Genomic DNA, 22,944 nt, shown 5'->3' on the forward strand with positions numbered 1-22,944 from the left:
TAGCCGGGCGGTGGTGGCGCACGCCTTTAATCCCAGCACTCGGGAGGCAGAGCCAGGCGGATCTCTGTGAGTTCGAGGCCAGCCTGGGCTACCAAGTGAGCTCCAGGAAAGGCGCAAAGCTACACAGAGAAACCCTGTCTCGAAAAACCAAAAAAAAAAAAAAAAAAGAAGGGTATCTAAGGGATGGAAAGATGGCTCAGTGGTTAAGAGCACTTGTTGCTTTTGCAGAGGACCTGGGTTCTGCTCTCAGTGTCCACATGGTGGCTCACAACCATCTGTGATGTGACTCCAGTTCCAGAGGTCTGACCCCCTCTTCTGACCTTTACAGGTACCAGGTACACATAAGGTACACCTACATACATGCAGGCGAACACTCACAATATAAGTAAGTCTAAATAAATAAAAGGCAGCTGAATGTGAACCCAGAGAACAAGCCAATAATCAGCACTGCTCCATGGTCTCGGCTCCAGTTCCTGCCTCCAGGTTCCACCCTGACTCCCTTCATGATAGAAGATGAAATAAACCCTTTCTCCTCAAGTTCCTTTTGACCATGGTATTTATGGAAATGGAAAGCAATCTAGGGCAGGATCATGTCACACCTTACACAAGAAAACAAATGGAGGCCTCCAATATGATTAAGAAAATCCTGCCTATTTTGCTAGCTGAAGTTTTTTTTTTTTTTTTTTTTTTAAGATTTTAGTTAATTTTGTGTGCATTGGTGTTCTGTCTGCATTCTTGTCTGTGTGAGGGTGACAGATCCCCAGGAACTGTAGTCATAGACAGTTATGAGCTGCTATGTGGGTGCTGGGAATTGAACCCGGGTCCTCAGGAAGGGAGTCAGTGTTCTCAACCCCCTGAGCCATCTCTCCAGCCCTAATAGCTGAAGTTCTAAAAGCCAAATGGCCATGTAGTCTCTGCTGACAGCCCTGTGTTCTTCAGCTTGGGTCAATGTCCCTAGGTTCCCAAGCCTCCGTATGTAGTTCCTAGCTATCCATGTGTATGAATGTGAAGTGTGTACATACATGTTTTGACGTAGGCGTGAGTGCACATGTATGTGTATGTGCGTTCTGAGGCCAGAAGACAACCTTGGGTGTCCTTCTGTAGGCACCATCAGCATCTCCACTTTTTTTTTTCTTTTTGAGACAGTTTCCTTCACCGGCTTGGAACTAGCCAAGTAGGCTGGCTGTCTGAAAGCCCCCACGATGTGTATCTGCCTACCTTGTGCTGGGTCTGTAGGATGCCACCAGACCTGGCATAGTCTTAAGATTTATTATTTTTTTTAATTAAAAAAATATGTCACCAGGCAGTAGTGGTGTATACCTTTAATCCCAGCACTAGGGAGGCAGAGGTAGGTGGATCTCTGAATTCAAGGCCAGCCTGGTCTACAGAGTGAGCTCCAGGACAGCCAGATCTACACAGAGAAACCCTGTCTTGGAAAAAAAATTATGTATATGTGTGCCTGTTTATCTATATGTCCCCCATATGCATGAAATAGCCTGGGGAGGCCAGAAGGGGAGGCCATGGAACTGGAGTTAAAGGAAGTTGTGAGATGCCTGATGTAGGTCCTGGGAATTGAACGTGGGTCTTGTGCAAGAGCAGCCACTGCTCTTAACCACTGACCCATTTCTCCAGCCCCCTTATTTCATTTTTAAGTGTGTGTGTCTGTGTGTGTGTGTGTGTCTGTGTGTGTCTATGTGTGTGTCTGTGTGTGTGTGTATGTGTGTGTCTGTCTGTGTATGTGTGTCTGTGTGTGTGTGTCTGTCTGTGTGTCTGTGTGTATGTCTGTGTCTGTGTGTGTGTGTGTCTGTGTGTATGTGTACTGGTTATAGGCAGGAGTGCTGGAGCCCACTGAGGTCAAAAGAGGGTGTTAGATTCCAAACAGCTGGAGTTACAGGCAGTTGTGAGCCATCCTTCACGGATGCTGGCTCCTCTGCAAAAAGCAGTTGGTTTTATGAGACAGGGTTTCTCTGTGTAGCTTTGTGCCTTTCCTGAAACTCACTCTGTAGACCAGGCTGGCCTTGAACTCACAGAGATCCACCTGGCTCTGCCTCCCAAGTGCTGGGATTAAAGGCACGAGCCACCAGGCTGGCTCAGTGTTTTAAAATATGGGTTGTTCCGGGGATCAAATTCAGGTCCTTGTACTTACTACACAAGCACTTTGCTCATTGACCTATCTTCCCAACTCCCCCCGCCACCCCTCCCATTTCTGGTGCTGAGGAAAGATCACAGGACTTTGTGTTTGCTAGGCAAGCACTCTATCACTGAGTTAAATTCCCAACTTCCTAACTTTTAAATTGATTTGACTTTGTCTTTGTGTGTATTCGTGTATATGCATCTGTGTTCACAGGTGCAGATGTGCTTCAGTGCCCATAGAGGCCGGAAGTACATGTTAGATTGCCTGGAGCTGGAGTTACAGGTGACTGTGAATCACTTGATATGGTTGTCGCAAAAAAAAGCTCTGCTCCTCTGCAAGAACAAAGAACAGCAAGCACCTGCTGAACCCTCTCCTCCCCCCCCCCATTACAAATTCAGTATTTTCTCCTGTTCTACAAATTCTAGGTATGGAGGTAAAGCTAGAGATGCAAACAGTACTTCCCGTACCTGCAGATGCCTGTGCATGGGCATCAGTGTGGCGCTGGCAGACTTTGGTCAAGAATTCACTCACTTGACGCAAGGAAAGGGCATTATGTAGTGTTTCCAGGGGGTAGATGGTAGGTACCATGGAGCACCCTTCAAATCCTGTTGGAAAAGAGATGAACAGAGTCAATGTTATTCCCACCAGATGGACTCCAATTGGCCAAGGAAGGATGGAGAGTCCCTGAGAGCCATCAGGAAAGTCTGTGGCTTTTGGAGTATGGGGTATCCAAGATTTCCAGGAGAAGGGACTCTTTAGAGGCCTTCAGGAAGTCTATTTATCTCATCTCCAATTTCCCTAAAATGTCCACCTGTTAAGCCTCCAGGTAGTCAAATCCCCTCCACCTACGGAGAGTACAGTGTCCGTGGACAACAAGAGCACTGATGCTGCTCTCGTGCTTTCTAGGGGAACGAAACGGACCAAGAGGCAAGGGGTTGAAACTGTAGATCTAACATGAGGCAGCGGGTCATGGAGCTCGGAAGGAACAGCAGATTTCAGGTGTCATGAAGAAAAAAAAAAAAAAAAAACAGATTAAGGAGAAGGGCATGGAATCCAAGGAGGGGTTCATGCACATTCCAGATGTGGGCAGAAGGGCTAGAATACTTGGATGCAAACTGGAGAGCATGCAATACATGAAGCTCAGCTGAGGAAAATCACATGCATCAACAGGGTGGGGGATGGAAGTTCTTTCTTGGTCATTTCCATCACATCAAAGCTTTCCCTTATGCTCTATCTGTAACATCCTGGGCTCGCTAGGTTTTCTCTAGTCCACCAAGAAAATGAGACACCCCAGCCCCTGAAAAAAATACCCTATAATACAGGTCTACAAGTCTCGGTAGGTAAACATCAATGAATAACCCTATTCCTAGGACTATTAAAGGGAAAAAATGCTCCCACTGAAGGATCAAGAACACATCCTAAGCACTGTCTCAGTCCCCAGTTGTTCCAATGCTTCTTCTCCTCAAAGGAACGAAGAACAGGGAGGGAGCACCATCTACAAAAGACTGAGCCTCTTCTTCACCAATGAACAAGGGTCCTAGCTCAAAATTACCGTACCTGGTCGTCCTCTAACCTCCAGCTTTGTCTGTCTTGATGTTTAGTTGATGCCCCCATGCCTTGGTTTCCCCTTATAATCTAGTGGCAGGAGGGCGTGGGGTCTCTAGCTCATCAGAGTGGTTAGAAAAACGTTTGGATTTGAAGATGATGGTAGTAGAAGATTAGAGAGATAGGAACACGTTAACAAAACAAACAAACAACAACAACAAAAAAACAACACCAGATTCCAGGGTAAGAGATTATGCCTATGCTGAACAGAACAGGTGACATTAGGGGCAAGTAAGAAAGGAGACTAGAAGGGGATGAGCAGCCAACGCTACAGCTACCAGGCAGCCTGGCCCCAGTCCCAGTCAAGCAACTAACGCAAGTCCCATAACCTCAGGACTCGAGAGAGGCTTCTCCAGCCAGGAATGCAGTAAGCAAAGCAATCCATCCCAGCCAGGGTAGCGGCGGTGGCCAGCCTGTGGCAGGGGGTACCGTAGAGGCACTCGGGGTCATCCTGGCCTGAGCGCAGCCAGTTCCGGAAGAGGCGCAGGTGGTAGGAGCACTGGTGCAGGTGGTGCGCCAGCGTGGCGTCCAAGGAGACGGGCCAGCCCCTCGGGCAGTCAGAGGAAAAAGTGCGCAGCAACCGGACCACAGGGTGCTGGTCATCCAGCAGCTCTGCAGGGGACAGAGGGGCCGCGATAGGAAGGGAGCACAGAGAGAGGGGAAGAGAAGAGGGAGAGACAACCGGGGGCACTGGCTGCCACAGCATCACTGCGAGTGGGGGCCGCTCAGACCCCAGGGAAGCTAGGGAAGAAGGAGGGATGGTCAGAGGGACTGGCCATCCCTTACTGGAAAGAAGGGTACCGGCACCACACGGTGAGCCTCAAAGAAGCCGTTAGTGAGACCTCAGGCCCTCCCCTTCCTCCTTGAGCACAGTTCAGTCCGTGCCCGAGGGACAGGAATCTCATTCCGGACACGGGTGAGCTGCTCATTCTGCGGCTGGGAGCCTTGACTAGAGCTCAGCGTCACTGATCTAGCTTAGATAAACCCTAGGGCCCCACTTCTCAGACCAATGGATTTATGACACTGGGACAGAGATGAAGAGATTCAAAGTCACTCAGAGAAGAAGGTCAAAATGATAGTAGATGTCAAGATAACTCCAGAACTGAAAACACTCCAGAAGGCTAAGGCCCGCTGCGATGCAGATTCTAGCCCCAGACGGGACTGGCGCCAGGTGGCTGGCACAAAACACTGGCAGGAAACCAGGAGTAGGACTCCTTTGAAACAGTGCAGGTAAAACAAAACAAAACAAATCAGACTCTCCTCTTTACAATACCAATATGACTAACTGCCTTTACTTTACTCTTGTACAAATAAAGACTTTAGTCTCAGAATATGGGTGGTGGTGGTGGTGATGTATCTCTCACTGGGGTCAAAAGTTAGACAATTTTATGTTTTCTTTCCACAGATGATCAGGCTAATCACTCTTTGTTCAGCTGGTATGTGGAAGAGCTTTAATTTGGAATCCCTTATTGTTTTAGCCACTTGGCACATTCTGTGGATGCCTGGGATTCAGCAGCAAAATGGTTGAAGGCATTGAAAGGCATGTGATGAGGGGTACAAGAGGAAGAGCAGTGTAAGATCTTGGAGGACATATATGGGGATGAAGATTGACGTGAGAATGAGCAAGGGCTTGATACAGGAAGACAGGAGGATCAAAGCGGGTGGAGATGACTGCTCAGAACTCCTAGATCAGTACCGGCTCTCTTGCTGGTCCCATGAGACCACAGCTTCCAAAGAGCTTGGTTTTTACTTCTCCCTAGACTGGTAGAGTGAGACCTGACTGTACCAGTGGTCACACAGCTGTGTGGGGCAACAGGACACAAAGAGCCTGACAAATCCACTGGGCACTCTGACACTCTGGGTGAGGATGAACCACTGTCTCTTTCCCACTGGATGAATTTGCTTTGGTGAGTTCAGCATGAAGGTTAGTGATGTCCCACACCCACGTGCTGGTTGTAGTCACAGGATATGACAGCTCATCAGGAACAGAAGCAGAGATGTACCCGGGGCTGCTCTTTCCATCAGAGTATGGAGACAGCATTGCCTTGTCTCTTTTCCAAAGCCAGGTCCAGTTTTGGAGCTTTGTTTGTTTTTTCAGCGGCCGTGTCAAAGCCAGACATCATGCAAGGAGATGGTGACGTTGGGGAGTAGGCTGGCACACTGTTAGGAAGACTCTGCCATAAGCAACCGCAGACAGAACAACTGCTCTGTAATTGCTGAGTCAGTAAAGCAAGACCTTGGCCATGGGGTAGAGCTCTCATGGTGTGTTAAAGGCTAAACTCCATCAAGATGATCTTCTTTGTCAAATACAATAGTTCCGAATTTCTCCTTACAACAGGTAGATCCCAGGTCCTGGCTTTGCAAGCATATTAGCCTCCTAGTTCAAACCCAAGAGAAACAAGGAGGCTGGAAGAAGCCTGGGCAAGTGTGGAAGGCGTCAGAGTCCGTGTTGTTCTCCTGCACTCTACCTGACTCGTCCAGGTCTTCCTTCCTTTCCTCCTTATGGCAAAATTAATTCTTGCTTCTTCAGCTGCTGAGTCTGCCAACCAAGGCTTCAGAGAACTGGAGAAATAGGTTTGAGGATTTGCTTTACCAACGTGGGTTTTTCTCTTATGGCGCCCAAGAAACTAGGAGATATGGGATTTAGCTCTTATTTCAGGGGCCCAAGCTCCTGGTACTATATCATAGACTAAGTCCAAGTCCCAGGCTTGGGGTTTGGGCATCAAGTTCTCTTCTGTGACAACTGTGACATGTGAGACTATATGAGTTATCACAGACATGTCACTATGGATAGGGACTTTGGCCACAGGCAGAAAAAGGGAACTGGAGGTGGAGATGAACTGAATGAATACAGGGTAGTCAACCTAGAGAGAGATTTCAGCAGTGTCTAGAGGATATGCATGACATGACCAGGCTAAAATCTAACACCTGCCACTGGTGAGGCAGCTGATGGGGGGTCGGGAGGGGGCAGAAAATCAGAATAATTTTACCTTCCTCTGAGAGTCTCAGCTCTTGAATAGAAGAAAACCATATCTAACAAAGCTGGATTTACTTGAGTGACAAGATACAACACAGAGAAGAAAACTAAAATAAAAGTTCAGTAGGGAGTAGGTCTTAAATTCTCTTGCCATACCCCACAAAGAGACCATAACCTTTCAGGGTGCAATGTACACAGACTTAGTTCTTCCATATTCTCAAAATATTGCAAAGTATTCCTACGTTCTCCCAGGACTCCTATCTTTTCCCTTCAGTTCCAGCCTCTCTGAGATAATGTTTCCATAGGTCTACCTGGCCTCATGGAAAGTGGCCTAGCTCAGTGGCAGAGCATATGGCTAGTCCACACAAATATCAGAGTTCAATTTCCAGCACTGACCACTCAGCCAACGAGAAAAAAGGAAAAAAGGAAAAGAAAGAAAGAAACCTCAAGGTACAGTCCTTTCTCCTTACCTAACACCTCCCATTCCTATTTTTTCCTCCTTTTATCCCAAAGCAACCTGGGCTCCTGTTTTCTAGGCTCAGGCATTAGGTTAGTAAAACATAAAGCAGATGTCAGGAACACAAGAGCCACACAAAGTACACAAAATGGCAGGAGACAGGAATATGGAATGGAGGTCCTATGTCCAAACCAAAGCCCTAACAGTAACTGTAGCAATTGGTCCAAAAGAAGAACACACCCTGCATCCACCCCATCAAGAGCTGGAGAGTAAAACAGGAGATCTACATAAACTGAGACAGCAGGGAGAGAATAAGCCCTGGCTAGGGGATGCTAGTCTCAGCTAAGGAGGAGAACCTATCATGTCTGTCCACAGCCTGGCGGTCATGTGATAGGAAAGGGGGAGTTGTGACTGATGCTTTGGTGGCGATGCTGACAAAATGATGGAATGGTGATGATGGTGATGACGGAAATCAGACCCTGAGTTGCCACAGGGATAGGTCAGCCTATCCCGGCTGCAGCCACAGCTACGGCCGTCACAAGGAGATGTCCCAGGAGGGACGCTTAGTGAGGGGCTCATTCAGAGAAAGCAGGGTGTCACCATAGTGGAAGGAGAGGCACAGTCAGTGTCGGAACTCAGGGTTAAGTGTCTGGAGATGGACGTGAGGAGGAGGGATGACGCCGAGTCAGAAGCAAACGTACCGTTAGTCGGATGCTTTGCAAACGACACAGAAAATCGTTTTACGGCCGGGACAGACAAGAGCTCTGGGGAGAAAAGACATCACGGGGATTACACCCACCCCCGCGCCCGCCCTCGGCTCTGGAACCTGCCCACTGTGTGCTCGGCTCTTCGCCTCGTGCGATCTGGTCCCGTCCCCGACCCTCGGGTCCTGACTACGACATTCCGTTCCTGTCCTCTGCTGTCACCGCTGTACTGGGGTCACCTCTACCACAGCGTGGTCCCACACAGCAACCCTGACTTCACCACCATGTGCCCTGCCTAGCCATTTGGAAATAGAGTCTGCATAGAAACCTCCTTCCCTTCCCCCAGTACCTTTCCAGATCATCTTTTCACCTTAGCTGAGCAACCTCCACATCCCTGACCCTGATTTCCTGGAACTTAACCAAGACTCCACTGCATTCCTCCTGACCATGGAGCCTCCTCTTGGTCCTCACCCTACAGGCCAGAATCCAGGAAAGAGTACAAACTGATGCAGCCAGGCTGTGTGTGGGAGATTATGAAGGGATAAGCATAAATAAGTAGTATTTTTATGGTGAGAGGGAAGGCAAATGGAGGAGTGGAAGGGGTCCTGGCTCCTTCTCCCTTCTATTATCCATGAAGAAAGCTTGGTATAAGGCCACTGCCAATGCCATCTTAAGCATGAATAGTTCTGGAGCTGTATGCTTGCTGGGAGACAAGTTGTTTTTGTTTTTGTTTTTTTTAAAGAGAGAGAGAGAGAGAGAGTGGCCCCCCAAAACCCACCCACATACCATCTCGGTGCTTTAGACTGGCAGGCGGGAGCTTTTTGCCATGGCTGCGGGCGTAGTCCTGAAGATTCGGAGCGCTGGAGGAGCCACCCAGCACTGTGGTGCTGAACAGCCCTGTGCACTGTGAGCCTGCAAGGCCGGGAGCACATTAGTAGCCACGCAAAGCTGCATACAGAACACCCAACTGTACAGTACGACGTTAAGACACACACAGCCATTCAGCACCACCACAATGCAGCGACTCCGAGGAACCACAAAGAGTGTCCACTACTGTCCATAGCCACAGCAGGCAAGCCAAGTCGCGGCTCTCCAGGAGATCTACATGGCAGAGACAAAAGGCCACTACAAAAATGGTGTTAGTCTTATTAGGTATTCAGTCTACTGAGGTGGACTGTACTTCCCAGGTAGCTCTCAGAAGTACTACAAGAATAGGTAAGTCTTCCTAACTTTTTACAACTACCTTACTGTGTATAGGAGGAGGGAGAATGCATGTCACAGCATGCACGTGGAGGTCAGGGGACAGCCTGCAGTACTCAGGCCTCTCCTTCCGTTGGGAAGGTCCCAGGGATTAAGCTCAAGTCATTGAGTCTGGCAGCTGAACCACCTCACCGGAGCATGCGCCCCTAAACCTCATCAGGTCCTCGACTCTGGACAGAGGATTTGAGAAACCTAGAAATCTAGGGGCTTGAAAGGGAAAAGCTTTCACTGAGACTAGAGACTGGGTTTGGGTACTTGGCTGGCACCCAATTCTATGTTCTTCATCCAACATCCTATCCTTCAGAGCATCTTTCACTTACAAGGATGAGCCTTGCATTTGTAAAGCTAAAAGGGACTCGGAGACCACCTAGTTTAACTTTTTCATTTTATATAATAGGTGAAGAAACAGATCCAAAAGGGGTTTCCTTTGCTCAAGGTCACAGTACGGGAGCTAAGGAAGACCAGAATCTAGGCCCCCTTCCTCCAGGGACTAACTGTGTTTGGTTAGAAGAGAAGGATTTTTTTTTCCACAGAGAAATAGCATAGATTCTGAAATCAAGATGGACACAAATCAGAAGACATCTGAAAAGTACATTGCTTATAATGTAGGGCATGCCAATCATGTGCTAAGCACCCTGCTAAGAAAGCAGGGGACAACAAAAACTGTCTTGCTTTTCTGCTCTGAAAAGTTTGTGTCTTGTAAGCCCTGCCATCGAAACCAGCTGCCCACACACGGAAGTTCAAAGAAAGCAAAAAGAAGTGCTAGTGTGAGGAGTAAACAAACTTGAAGAACCTCTGCAAAGGGTAAGTCAGGTCAGAAACCATCCCCAGGGTGGTCTAGACTAGGGTTGGACTCCCCGGTCCTCTTTTTACAGCCTTGAGGATAGAGTAACCGGGAAGTCACAAGACTGACATTCTTGAGTTAAGCATGGTGGTGCATGCCTTTAATCCCAGCACTCGGGAGGCAGAGGCAGGAGGACCTCTGCGAGTTTGAAACTAGCCTGGTCTATGTAGTGAGTTCCAGGACAGCCAAGGCTACAAAATAAATAAATAAATAAATAAATAAATAAATAAAAATAAAACAAAAACAAACAAGACATTCCATCATAACCAAGACTCTGGGCTTGGCAGGGGAAGTCATATTCATATTCAGACTAGAGAAGAGGGTAGTTTCCCTTGAGCCTACAGAGAAGACCAGGGCCCCCGTATTTCAGGGCTACCAAAAAAATCAGAAATCTCAGGTGGGCAATGGTTTCTACCCTGAAATTTGGGAATTCTGTAATGCAGCAACTTCTCCCAACTTCCCTGCTCACTCAGACTGGAGAATGAAGTACCACAGAGCGACACACTGCAAAAGATGTCTGCTTTCCTTCAGAGAAAGCTGAAGGAGCTGGCTCTGTCCTAGACCACACCAAGCTCTGTCTTACATTTGCGTTCTCTCCTGAGTACTTTTCTGGTACAACCATGCCAGGCCTACTCTGCTCAGCCCTCAGATATCTCAGAGGGCAGTCTCTATCTTACCATCTGTCACTAGTTCTGTGTATCCCTCACTCTGCTTTATTCTGTTTGGTTGGTTTTGAGATAGGAGCCTCCTTATGTCGTCCATGCTAGCTAGCTTCCAATCCCTGGGTTTTAGGGATCATCCCACCTCATGCCCCCAAGTGCTTTGGACTATAGCCACATGCCACTGCACTATATACCCAGTCTCCTATGCCTTATTCTCTTTTCCTTTCTTTCTTTCTTTCTTTCTTTCTTTCTTTCTTTCTTTCTTTCTTTCTTTCTTTCTTTCTTTCTTTTTTTTGTTTGTTTTTTTGAGACAGGGTTTCTCTGTGTAGTTTTGGTGCCTGTCCTGGATCTCGCTCTGTAGACCAGGCTGGCCTCAAACTCACAGAGATCCACCTGCCTCTGCCTCCCCAAGTGCTGGGATTAAAGGTGTGCACCACCACCGCCGGCTTGCTTTGTTTTTTTAAGACAGAGTCTCCCTATGTAGGCTTGGATGGGCTGGAACTCACTATGTAGACCAGGATGGCTTGGATCTCACAGAGATCTCTCTGCTTCTGCTCCCCACCCCTGACCTCTGGAGTGCTAGGATTAAAAATGTACTACCACACCTGGCTCCTATGCCTTATTCTTTTTCTTTCTTTTTTCTTTCCTTTTTCGAGACAGGATTTCTCTCTGTCTATGCCTTATTCTTGAGAAGACTCCCACTTACACTACTTTCTAACTTATCTGAAATCTATTTTTTACTGGGTCTTGCTGTTTCTTGGCCTTCGGGGTTTCTGGGGTGAGAGGTCCGCTTTGCTGACCTACAGCTGTCATTTAGTCCTCATGCCCCAAACCAACCAACTTATTTCAGGATTCTAGAAGGCAGTCTACTTCCATAAAATTAGCTTGGAAAATTATCAAAACATTTCTCCTCTTTAATAGTTCAAATATTAACCATTTGGGGACCAAGAAATTAAGCAGCAAGGACAAAAGTAACAGAAAAAAATGAGAGGATTTAAATTGAGAGAATAGGACTAGCTTTTTTAAAAAATGAGCCAGGAGAACCAGTTCAGAACCCACACAGTCATCTCTGACCTCCAGTTAGTTACATGGTTCCCATGGCATTGGGTTCAGAGGCAGTCCTTGATAATACCATACCCTCTGAGGCTTGGTGCTTCCTCAAGTCTGTGTCCTTAGGAAAGGTTGAGTGATGTTCTCCACCCCTTTCCAGGGCTCAAAAAAAAAAAATCAAGAGACATTCCCTCAGTGTCCTGAGAGAAGCCTCTGCCACCTCACCGGTCTCAGATTTGTGTCCCTCAAGCTTCCGGAAGGAAAGGAAAAAGTTACAGGATTAGGAAAGCAGGGTGTGAAAACCAGGTTTCAGAGGAAGATGTGGCACAAGGTTTTGTGTGAAAATATGACAACTGGGGGTCACAAGCACCTCTAGTTTTACCTGTATAACTCAAGTACCTGTCACTGATAACTCTGAAGGGTCAAAGCCTCCAAGGTCCCTTAAAGTCTGGGCTAGACTGGAGGGACAGATAAGGAATGAGAAGGAAAGCCAGGAAAATACCCTTCAGCTAGGGAAACGGGGGTTGGCGGGGAAAATCAAAAGGCAAACACTTTCCTGGGATGAAAACAATCACCTAGATCCGTGTGCGCATTTAACTCCAGCTCCTTCCATTTTATTTTCCCTTCCCACAGCTGACAGTGCCACCGACTGGAGGGTCTCAGCTCCCGCGATGAAGACTGCCCACAATAAGACTCTGGATAACAGACAGACACCCTTCCCAACCACAGGTGAGGGATGCTGGAAGACCTACCGAGGCCGCTCTGCTTCATCTCGGTTGGTGGCCGTGAAGATGAAAACAGCCGGTAGCCACCAGGTCTCGAAGATGAAGTTTCAGACAGCACCTGGGGAAAAAGGACTCTATGTGAACCCTCTTGTCATCTCAAAGCATAAAACCCAGGTTCTGAATTCTTGCCCCTACAAAGCCAAGCAGTACCAGAAAGGTTAGACGAGCCAAAAGAGGTTTATGGTGGAAGAGGAATAAAAAGAGAACAGAGTGCACGTTGCAGCAGTGAACTGTCCAGGGTGTCCATCTATGTTAGAAGGCGCTTTCACTGCCCAAACACTGGTCCTCACAGCCTTACACCCGCCCCAGAGCTGACGAATCAGGACCCCACTATTCGTCATCCTCAGCAGAGCAGGCTCTTCAGTCTTACCTGCTCCTTCCTAGGATTCAGAAAGCCAATCACATGATTCAGCCACAAATAAAGTATGGCCTGCCCTCTCTTTTTTCCAGGAACAGCTGGGTGAATGCGGCTATCCTCAGCTTCTTATTTAAGCCAAGAAGCCCTCCCCTCCAATTGTTTTACTCCTGGATACATGAAACTGATTCCCCACCCCCAAAATACCCATGAGGGCCAATCACACAAGCCCCAACATACATATATCCCGTCTAGAAAATGAGCGGCTTCCCTAGATCCCAAAAGCAAAAACAGAAGGTAGGAAAGGAAGGCAAGGCAGGAAGAGACACCTGTGTGCAGGAAGCCAGGTGAGTGGTGGACACAGCCCGGGGCTGCAGGCCGATGGCTGGGGAAAGCCTGGGGAGGTCTCCTGACCTCCTGCGGCGCCGTCCCCTCAAGGGGATCAGGTCCAGGTTCCCCGTGCACTGCATGTTCATGACCTGCAATCAGACCGGGTGGAAAGCCGGTCAAGGCTCCTTTAGCCCCCAAGCTCCCAAAGTCCCAGTGCCCATAGGGCAGAGCCAGTTGGAGAGCTGGAGAGGATGGCCAGCTAAGGGCACAGCTGCTATTAAGGTCACAGGTTCTATAATCTAAGACAGTTCAAAAATATGAGATGACAAGAGAAAGAGGAGGAATGAGATGTCACTGACTAGGATGAGATGTCATTGACTAGGATGAGATGTCATTGACTAGGATTGTCATTGTCCAGTATTGGCCTACAGAGCAAGGAAAGAAAGCATTGATACTGGAAGGCTGCATGACCAAGGAGCCGGCTGAGGAACACATCCTGGGTAGTCACCACCCTGAATGAGCCAGAATCTAAATGACACCAATGACAAAAGGAAGGAACGTGATTACAACAGGAGTCATAAACAGATCTGGAGGCTCAGGCCTGAGACCCCAGCTACTCGGGAGGATAAGGCAAGAAGATCAGTTCAAAGTCCACGTGTGTTGCAGAGTGAGTTCAGAACCAGCCTTGGTAACTCAGCAAAACCCAGTCTCAAAATCAAAAATAATAGAAAGGGTTGGGGATGCAGCTCAGTGGTAGAACACTTGTCTGGGGTGTGGGAGGCTCTGAGTTCAATCCCCAATACCACAGAGAAAAAAGTGATCATACCCAAGGAAGCATCCAGAAAGAAGACAATCCCGACAAGCCTAAGAGAGGATGTCACAGAGTTCTCCTTTGTTTTTATCCCCTGTGCTGACATAAGATGACAAAGGGACAGCCCAGGACAGACAATCACATGCCATCCCGTCCATCGGATCTACTGCCCAAGGGTGATAGTGTGTGCAGAATGCTGGGCACCAGGTTCTACCTACCTCTGAAGAGAAACTAAGGCACATCTCTCCTAAAGAAACTGCATGTTCAAAACAGCAATTCCCCCTGAAATATCCAGGAAGCAAAGGGTAAGTCTGGATAGAGAGATTGTAGTTTATTTTCTTGGCCTTCTCCAAAATCTGAAATGTAAATCTCTGTATTAACCTATAAAAGCTTATTACAGAATCTTTGGAGATATCCCTAAAACAGAAAAACCAAGTCCTGTGAGACAGAGACCTGTAGAGAGCCAGGTGAACAGATTCATGAATCCAGAGCAGTATCCAAATCAGGCAAAGTCTCTGAGACAGGGATAAGTCATGGCATCGAAAGGAACGTCATGGAGGAAATTTAAGAAAGTATCACTGGGCCAAAGAAGAAAATTGAGTTACCAAGAAAGACAAAGCCAAACCTGGGACAGTAAGGAGATGCAGTGATAAATCTACACAAGTTCTGTCCTCTAGATTAGAAAACCAGAAGGAGGGTTTGGGGAAAATTCTAAAAACAGCAAAACAGACCCAGGCAGATAAACCTCCTCATTAGGAGAGACACATAGAATGATTCAATCATCCTTCTGGCGTGACACTGTAGATAACCCTAATGGCATTCAAGTACCAGGAATCTGCTCACGTCTAAACAATCAGAAGGAGAGGGCCTGGCCTCTAACATCAACCGCACTGTTACTGTAGTTACTTTTTAATGCATCTATAAGGTAAGGCAGACATTACCCATATCATACAGAGGGAAAAAGACTCGAGCTTAGAGGCTACCTGGACAAGGTCACACAACTTCTGGGACTCAAACGGTGATGTCAGCCCAGAGTTCATGCTGCCTCTACTTTATCTTAAAATCCTTTTCTCTTAGGTACCGCTCACTGGCAAGTCTTTAACATCTCAAGTAGCAACCAGCTTAGAGAAGCTCTACTGGGGACCGGCTGTGAAAGGAACATTAGGGGAACATAAAGCCACCGCAAGGGGATTGCTTCAGGTCACAGGAAGGGTCCGAGCAAACATGGACATTTCCCTAAGAGTGCTTGTACCCCATCACGGTCCTGTCCACCTCATTACCTCCATGGAGCCGGCTTTTCGATTCCGAATGAGGGGTGATCTCCTTGGGAGGCCAGTGCCCTCGACAGGCTGGGGTGAGGTCTGCAATGCTCGGTCGGGTTCATCTGCGGCCTTCCCCGGGCATAGGTTCTCTATGCTGCCTTGATCTGCTTTCATCTCCTCGTTCTGTTTAATCACAGACAAATGGAGAGACGTTAATGATTTCCATCTTCCTAATAGCCAACTCCTCAACCTTCTGAGCCACCCTGGATTACTTCCCAGTGTCCCACCACCTGGTCCCCTGGTCCCTAAATCCTAGAGTCTCCGATCGCAACCCTCTGACCCACCTCCGAGGAGGCTGGACGGAATCCGCAGCCAGCCGGGGCACTGCCTTCTTCCACACCTTTCACCCCAGGGCTGAAATGCAGCTCCACGTGGAAACGCTCCTCTGACAACGGGTCCTAGAGGGCATCACCACATGAAGGGTAATTGGGAGACTCTGAATGTGGTGACAGAACGCGCGGGAGCAACGGAGAGAAACTCAAAAGGACACGGCCGCCTAGGAAAGCCAGGACTGAGGTTCCAGGGTCATGCCCTCAGCCCGCGGCTCATCTATTACAGGAGCTCATGCCTCGCCTCCAGGTCTACAGCCTTCCCTTCCCTCTCTCCCAGGAACAGCTTGGCTATGGCACATAGAGCAGAACTTTAAAGATGTCTTTGCTAAGACTGATGCAGAAGGCATGTGTGTATATGCATATGTACACACACACACACATACACACATACACACACACACACACACACACACACACACACACACACACACACTCACACTTGAGTTAAAGATATTAGCAGAAACAAGACTCATAAAACCTTGTCCCAAATTCCACAGTTGTGTTGTAGGTTATCTCTCTGGCTTGACACCACCCCAGAATACAGATTCTACCCCAGCAGGACCTTTCTAGGTGCTCTGTGCCATACTGTGCCTACACACGGCATCTAGCTGGATTCTATGAACTCTCTTAAAGATGAAAAACCAATTACCTAGTGCACTGCAAAGAGAGCAGCAGATACGGCGGTCAAAGAAAAACTATTGCCCAGCGTCTACAAAAACCCAAGCATAAGGAAGGGTTTGTAGGCCAGTGGGACGGGCAGCCCAGCAGGTAAAGGTGCTGGCCACACTAACGCCAACAGCTTGAGTCGGATCCCCAGGAACCACACAGTGAAGAACAGAGTCAGCTCCTGCGAGTTGTTCTCTGATCTCTATACATGTACAGTGCATGCCTGCGCACACCTGCGCGCACACACCTGCGCGCACACACACACACACACACACACAATGTTTAAAAATACGAGCTAAGTTGCTTTTGAATGGAGGTAGGAAGAAGGACCCTTTCTCATCCCACCCTGCTGGCTCCTCACCCGCGTGTTGTCCTCATAGAGCATGATAACAATCTGGGTCATGTAGTTGAGCTCTGAGATGGCACTAAGATAAGCCAAAGCTCGCTGCCATTGTGCATCCTGGGTCTCCTACCAAACACAAACAAAGGTAAGCCAGTGCCCAGGGACAAGTAAGAGGAGTGGGCAGGGGCCCGGGGAGAAGGGCAAATGTTCACAGGAAAAACAGCCCAGGAAGGACAGCTGAAGACGGCTGGGGAAAAAGTGCTCACGGGTCCAAGGAAGAAGAAGGATGCTTACATCAAGAAGTCCCCCATAACGGAAGACACTGAGTAGGGAGTGAACGTGACTCTCACTGGTGAAATAGAGACGTGTCCGAACATGGCGGCCTGGAGAGAGCACCCCGCGGGAGTACCTGACATAAAAGTTAAATCAGACTCGCAGTCAGATAGTCCTCTTCCCAGCCTTCTGAAAATTCCTCCTACCACCCCAAGACCTCACTCTTCTCCATCCCAGATCCTTTCTCTTCCTGGCCCCCACCTGTCTCAGCCTTGATTCCCCCAGGGCTCCCAACATGCCCGCCCTCCCTCCGTCCCTCCGTCCAGCTCCCCTCCCAGCCCTCCCTCACAGGGGATGCAGCTTGTTGACAGACTCATCCTCGTGGGTTCTCTGCAGGTCAAGGAGGATTTTCCGCAGCAGTGGCAGACAGAAGCCTACAGCAATTTCCATTTTCTCCTCTTGACTGATCCCATACTCCTAAGGGTCACGGGCCAGGAGGACAAGCTCAATTAGTCTTGCCCCACATCTGTTCCCCTCAGGTCTGGCGTTTCTTTCCTGTCCATCACCTCCCCTCCCAAAGTCTCCTCAGTTAGTCTTGATGCCCAGACGAGGCCTGGGCACTGCAGAAACTCAATCCCTTCTCCAAGCATCCTTCCTAGCTTCCTTCCCTCCTTCCCTCTCATTACTCCCTCCGTACTGGATCCGTTACATGAGACACACCTGCGGGATGACCACATCGGCCAGAGCTTTTGAAAGATGCAGCAGCTCGGCTGTGCCTTGAAGTCCCAGACTTCCATTGTGTTGCACATCGTACTTGACACAGTCGTAGATATCAGGGATCTTGCTGATGTCATAGCGGCCGCTCTTCTGTCGAAAATCGCGCTCTAGTTTGCTCCAACGCTGCAGCATTAGCTCTAGTGTCTCACTGTGGTAGAGTTGCAGGTCTGAGAAGAAAGCAGACAGTCCGTCAAAAAGGGGCCAGATCTGACTTCTGACCAAAGACCCCGACAACTCTGGAGCCGAACCCGAGGGGTCAGGAGTTCCTGAGGAATGCAGCCATGCCTGAGACTCCAGAGGGCGACGGTAGTGCTCACACCCACCTACAGAGCTGGGGTCCTGCATCCGCTCCCGGATCTGGTGGGTAAGGTTTTCAATCAGGGCGAACACCTGATCACAGACCTTCACGGGATTCTGGATTTTAGACATGGAGTTGAGCAGAGACGCACTGCCAGTGGGGGCCAGCTGGGAGGAAGAGTTCAGAAAGAGAAGCAGGCTCAGGCCAGTTGCCCAGACTCCGGCTTGCTACAAAGAAACCGCTGCAGTACAGATCCGCCTGCTGGCTCACTTCAGGAGGGTTCTTAGGGTCTGGGGTATCCTGGCAATTTTGGGTCTTCAGACTGCTCAACAATCAACCACGAGAGGCCCATCTTAAAAGTTTCAGAGTCCAGAGAAATTAAAGTGTCCGTACACTTTACTTGGGGACTGTAAAATACACTCGGAAAATGATGGAGAATAAAGAATAAATCCCTTACAGTCTCTGTGGAGTGTTCTGATAACAAATAGAGAGGACTGTCTCGCACTGACTTACAGTACCAATGTTACTTCTAACTCGGTTCCAGCTCAAGGTTTTGGGGTTTTTCATTTATTTGGTTTGTTTTTGAGATAAAGTCTTACTGTGTAGCCCTGGCTGGCCTGGAACTCACTCTGTAGACCAGGCTGGCCTCAAACTCAGAGATCCACCTTACCTCTGCTTCCTGAGTACTGGGATTAAAGGGGTGCGCCACCATGCCCAGCTTCTAAATCAAGCCTTTAAGACAGTCACCATCAATACAAAATGAGAAGGACTGGAGGATGGCTCAGTAGTTAAGAGCACTTACTGCTTAGGGCCAAGAGTCTGGTTCCCAGCACCCACGTTGGGTGGCTCACAGCTACTTAGAACTCCAGTTACAGGAGACCTAACACCCTCTTCTGGACTCCACAGGCACCTAGACTCAAGTGCACAAGCCCACATACAGATACACATGCACATATACACTTAAAAATAAAAATAAGGTGGGCGGTGGTAGCACACACTTTTAATCCCAGCACTTGGGGAGGCAGAGACAGGTGAATCTCTGTGAGTTTGAGGGCAGCTTGGTCTACAAAGCGAGTACCAGGACAGCCAGGGCTACACAGAGAAACCCTGTCTCAAAAAAACAAACAAACAAATAAATAATAAAAATATGAAAAAAAAAAGAAATGGGGAGGAATAAATGTAAGTAGAATAAAGAGTTCCAGCTAAGACCTCAGAAGTTTCATTCTTACTAGCAAAAGGAGGCATAAAGAAAGGGTGAGCCACCCTAGACTTTCTGTTTGACAGTGAACACCACTAGCTGGAAAAATAAGGGAACAAGTCTGCCCCTTAGCAAGTCACTCAAGAACCTATCAGAGGGACCAGGGAAATGGCTTTGCTTTTAAGAGTGAGACTGAGACAGGCAGTGGTGGTGCATGTCTTTAATCCCAGCACTCAGGAGGCTGAGCCAGGTGCATCTCTGTGAGTTCGAGGCCAGCCTGGGCTACAGAGTGAGTTCTAGGAAAGGCGCAAAGCTACACAGAGAAACCCTGTCTCAGAAAACAAAAAAAAAGAAGAGTGAGCTTGCTCATGAAAGAGATATCTTGATAAAGGGAGCCATTATGAGGTTAGGGAGAAACCTAGTGCCACAGAAACTCCCAAGAATCCACAAGGATGACCCCAGCTAAGATTTCTAGCAATAGTGGAGAGGGCGCCTGAAATGGCCCTCTCCTGTAATCAGATTGGTGACTACCCTAATTGTCATCATAGAATCTACATTCAGTAACTGATGGAAGCAGATACAGAGATCCACAGCCAAGCACTAGGCTGAGCTCCAGTAGTCTAGATGAAGAGAGGGAAGAGGGATTATATAAGGGGGGGGATCAAGATCATGACGGGGAAACCCATAGAGACAGCTGACCAGAGCTCATGGGAGCTCACAGACTCTAGACCGACAGCTAGGGAGCCTGCATGGGACCGACCTAGGCCTTTTGCATATGGGTGGCAATTGTGTAGCTTGGTCTTTTTGTGGGGCCCCTGGCAGTGGGACCAGGATCTGTCCCTGGTGCATGTGCTGGCTCTTTGGAACCTACTCCCTATGGTGGGATGGCTCTCTCAGCCTTGATGCAGCAGGGAGGAGCTTGGTCCTGTCTCAACTTGTTACACCATGCTTTGTTGACTCCCATGGGAGGCCTCACCCTTTCTGAGGAGGAGATTGGGGGGGGGGGTAGAAAGGAGGTGAGGGGAGGGAACAGGAGGAGAAGAGGGAGGGGAAACTGTGGTTGGTATGTAAAATTTAAAAGAAAAAAAAAAAAAAACAGTGAGTCTGCTTTTCCAGAGGACCTGAGTATGGTTTCCAGCACCCACATGGCAGCTCACCATTGTCTGTAACTCCAGTTCCAGGGATCTGATGCCCTCTTTTGATCTCTATGGGCATCGTACAAATGTGGTGTTCATACATACATGCAGGCAAAACCCTCATTCACATAAAAATTGTTCAACACACACTGAAAAAGAACCTATCAAAATTAAGTGTGGGACAGTAAAACAAAAACAAAAACAAAAAACAACACCCCACTACCTGGTCAACTGTGGCCTAGAGACCCAGGAAAAAGAAGACTGCATTGGGAATGGTAACTGCCTTCATCAGCACTACTGGGCAGCATGCACTAAAGAACTCGAGAGCCAGGCCTTCAGAGTGAGTGAGACTCCTGGGGTCCAGACTACCTGCGTCATCTTGAAAGGGTTAAGTTCTTTAGAAGCCAGGCTTCCTCCTCTGTAAGATGGAGAGGGTAGGGCAGTTCTAACAGTTCCCCAGGCAGATTAGAGGTGACCATTAATTCTTTGTCTCTTTCCCTTTCCGTGAATCAGGTCTCACTGTGTGACTGCTTCAACAATAGAAAATAACAACCATGCATTGTGTTAATTCTGGTCCCCCACTTTAAGAAAGCTAGGAGGCTTTACAGCCAGGAGGCAGAGGCAGGAGGGTCACTGCAAGTTCAAGACCAACCTGGGCTCTATAGCAATACTGTGTCCAAAAAAAAAGAAGGAGAAGAAGGAGAAGAAGGAGGAGAAGGAGGAGGAGGAGGAGGAGGAGGAGGAGGAGGAGGAGGAGGAGGAGAAGGAGAAAAGGAGAAGGAGAAGGAGAAGGAGAAGGAGAAGAAGAAGAAGAAGAAGAAGAAGAAGAAGAAGAAGAAGAAGAAGAAGAAGAAGAAGAAAAAGAAGAAAGAAAGAAAAAGAAGAAAGAAAACTTGGAAAGCTTCTGCTTTGGGTGAATCTTACGCGTCCCTGGGAACACTGAGACGCTAGACCAATCACATGACAAATTCTTGTGAAGGGGATAGGCCCTGCAGTTACAGGAAGAGGATGAAGTAAAGAGCCAGCCACCCCAGAATTCTAGTTAAACCTCCAGATTTAACTAGATTCCCGCCCCAGCCAACACCGCACCACGATTCAGGAGAGCACTACTAAGGGCAAGTGAGCCGAAGACGGAAGCAGTGAACTGGTGTGAACTGGTGTGTTAAGTTCTAATCCTGGAGGCAGTTTCCCCATAGATCGATGAACCGTCCTCCAACCTCAAGATCCAAAGTCAGCTGTTTTACAATTAATCTTTCTTTTTTTTTATATTGCAGGATTTAAAGCAGTGCATAGCCAGGCAGTGGTGGTACACACCTTTACTTCCAGCACTCAGAGGCAGAGGCAGGCAGATCTCTGTGAATTTGAGGCCAGCCTGGGCTACAGAGTGAGTTCCAGGGAAGGCACAAAGCTACACAGAGAAACCCTGTCTCGAAAAACCAAAAAATAAAAAACAAAACAAAACAAAACAAAACAAAAAACAGTGCATAAGCCACACAGCATATGATACCTTTAGCAGGGCCTCAGGCACAATCAAATACATTAACATTAATACAGCAAAATGTATTACATTTACATTGAGTGAGATAAATAAGCATCCTAAATAGTCTTGTGATAGGTCTGCCAAATGAACCCTGATGCCAAACTTATAAAAGCCTTTTTAATCTTTGGATCATTTGTGGATAATGAAAACTGTGGACATGAATTTACACCAAAGGGTCGCTGTCAGGATTAAACGAAATACTGTAGATAAAAATCCTAAAGCAGTGCGCAGAGAGGAGGAGGGTGTTACCTGGTCATAGTCCTCGGGGCCGAAGGGGGCGTCCTGCTGCAGGATGTGGTGCAGCCGCGCCTTCACCCGGTGCTGGCAGCTGCTAAGAGAGTCGCTGTCGCTGTCCAGCAGCCCATTCATGTTGGCACTCTTCACCATTTGCACCAAAATGGGTGTGAGCTCCCCTTCTAGAGCCAGGAGGCCCTGGTAGGAAAGCACAAGGTCTACTGGCTTCCCTTCCAGGCAGACAGCCCCAGCCTACCCAGTCCCAGACCCGGGCCGGAGAGCGCGCCTGGAGGGCCGACTCCGACCATTCCCAGCTCCTTTTCAGCAGCATGAAATGGAGACGGGCACAAACTTCTCTGAAGTAGCGTACCAGCCCTTGAACACTTTCCACCTCGTCCTCCAAACTCTGTTTCTCCCCTGGTTTACCTTCGCAAAGGCGGCGGCAGTCATCTGGACGCGACCCTCGTCAGACGCGTAGATCTTGAGGTCGTGTCGGAAAGTGCTGTGGAGACGGAGCAGCCCACAGCCAGGGAAGCCCGCATAGTCACCTGGGGCAAAGGGCGATTCCAAGCACGGACTGTTACAAGCCACGTGGGGGACAAATATTAATTGTCCCTTTAGTATCCTCACAGCATCTTCCCCTTCAGTCCCCTCCCCTCCCCTTACTCACTATCTTACCCCAGTCTTGCTGGGTATTTCCTCTCCAGCACTTACCCTGGCCCCCGGGGTACATGCAGCGAAAGGCTCGCCCCAGCTCCTCGGCCTGCACACGGCCATCAGGAGTCAGCTCTCCGCCCCACTTCAGTACCAGCAAGAGAGATGGTGCCAGGGCTTCTCTCTGTGGATCTGAG

General features: G+C 48.5%; 1 protein-coding gene across 29 annotated transcripts in view; it reads right to left on the reverse strand.

Annotated features, from left to right (window-relative positions):
* Ppip5k1 (diphosphoinositol pentakisphosphate kinase 1) overlaps positions 1 to 22,944 on the reverse strand; it is a 47,205-nt gene that overhangs the window by 11,555 nt on the left and 12,706 nt on the right. For 7 of the 29 annotated variants that reach the window (XM_042276062.2, XM_076568581.1, XM_042276060.2 and 4 more), the window contains 16 exons: positions 22,808 to 22,939; positions 22,520 to 22,641; positions 22,109 to 22,291; positions 18,011 to 18,152; positions 17,631 to 17,854; positions 17,260 to 17,387; positions 16,932 to 17,046; positions 16,656 to 16,763; positions 15,581 to 15,694; positions 15,255 to 15,419; positions 13,163 to 13,312; positions 12,446 to 12,536; positions 8,664 to 8,789; positions 7,875 to 7,937; positions 4,169 to 4,351; positions 2,602 to 2,739 (listed from right to left, as the gene is read on the reverse strand). In XM_042276062.2, the coding sequence (XP_042131996.2) occupies positions 2,602 to 2,739; positions 4,169 to 4,351; positions 7,875 to 7,937; positions 8,664 to 8,789; positions 12,446 to 12,536; positions 13,163 to 13,312; positions 15,255 to 15,419; positions 15,581 to 15,694; positions 16,656 to 16,763; positions 16,932 to 17,046; positions 17,260 to 17,387; positions 17,631 to 17,854; positions 18,011 to 18,152; positions 22,109 to 22,291; positions 22,520 to 22,641; positions 22,808 to 22,939 (2,184 nt within the window). Of the gene's footprint in view, positions 1 to 2,601; positions 2,740 to 4,068; positions 4,352 to 6,240; positions 6,302 to 7,874; positions 7,938 to 8,663; positions 8,790 to 12,445; positions 12,537 to 13,162; positions 13,313 to 15,254; positions 15,420 to 15,580; positions 15,695 to 16,655; positions 16,764 to 16,931; positions 17,047 to 17,259; positions 17,388 to 17,630; positions 17,855 to 18,010; positions 18,153 to 22,108; positions 22,292 to 22,519; positions 22,642 to 22,807; positions 22,940 to 22,944 lie in introns of those variants that run through there. The other 22 variants (XM_076568599.1, XM_076568597.1, XM_042276084.2 and 19 more) reach the window with 18 other exon arrangements.

Source organism: Peromyscus maniculatus, chromosome 4 (assembly GCF_049852395.1).
Source record: "Peromyscus maniculatus bairdii isolate BWxNUB_F1_BW_parent chromosome 4, HU_Pman_BW_mat_3.1, whole genome shotgun sequence".
NCBI lineage: Eukaryota > Metazoa > Chordata > Mammalia > Rodentia > Cricetidae > Peromyscus > Peromyscus maniculatus.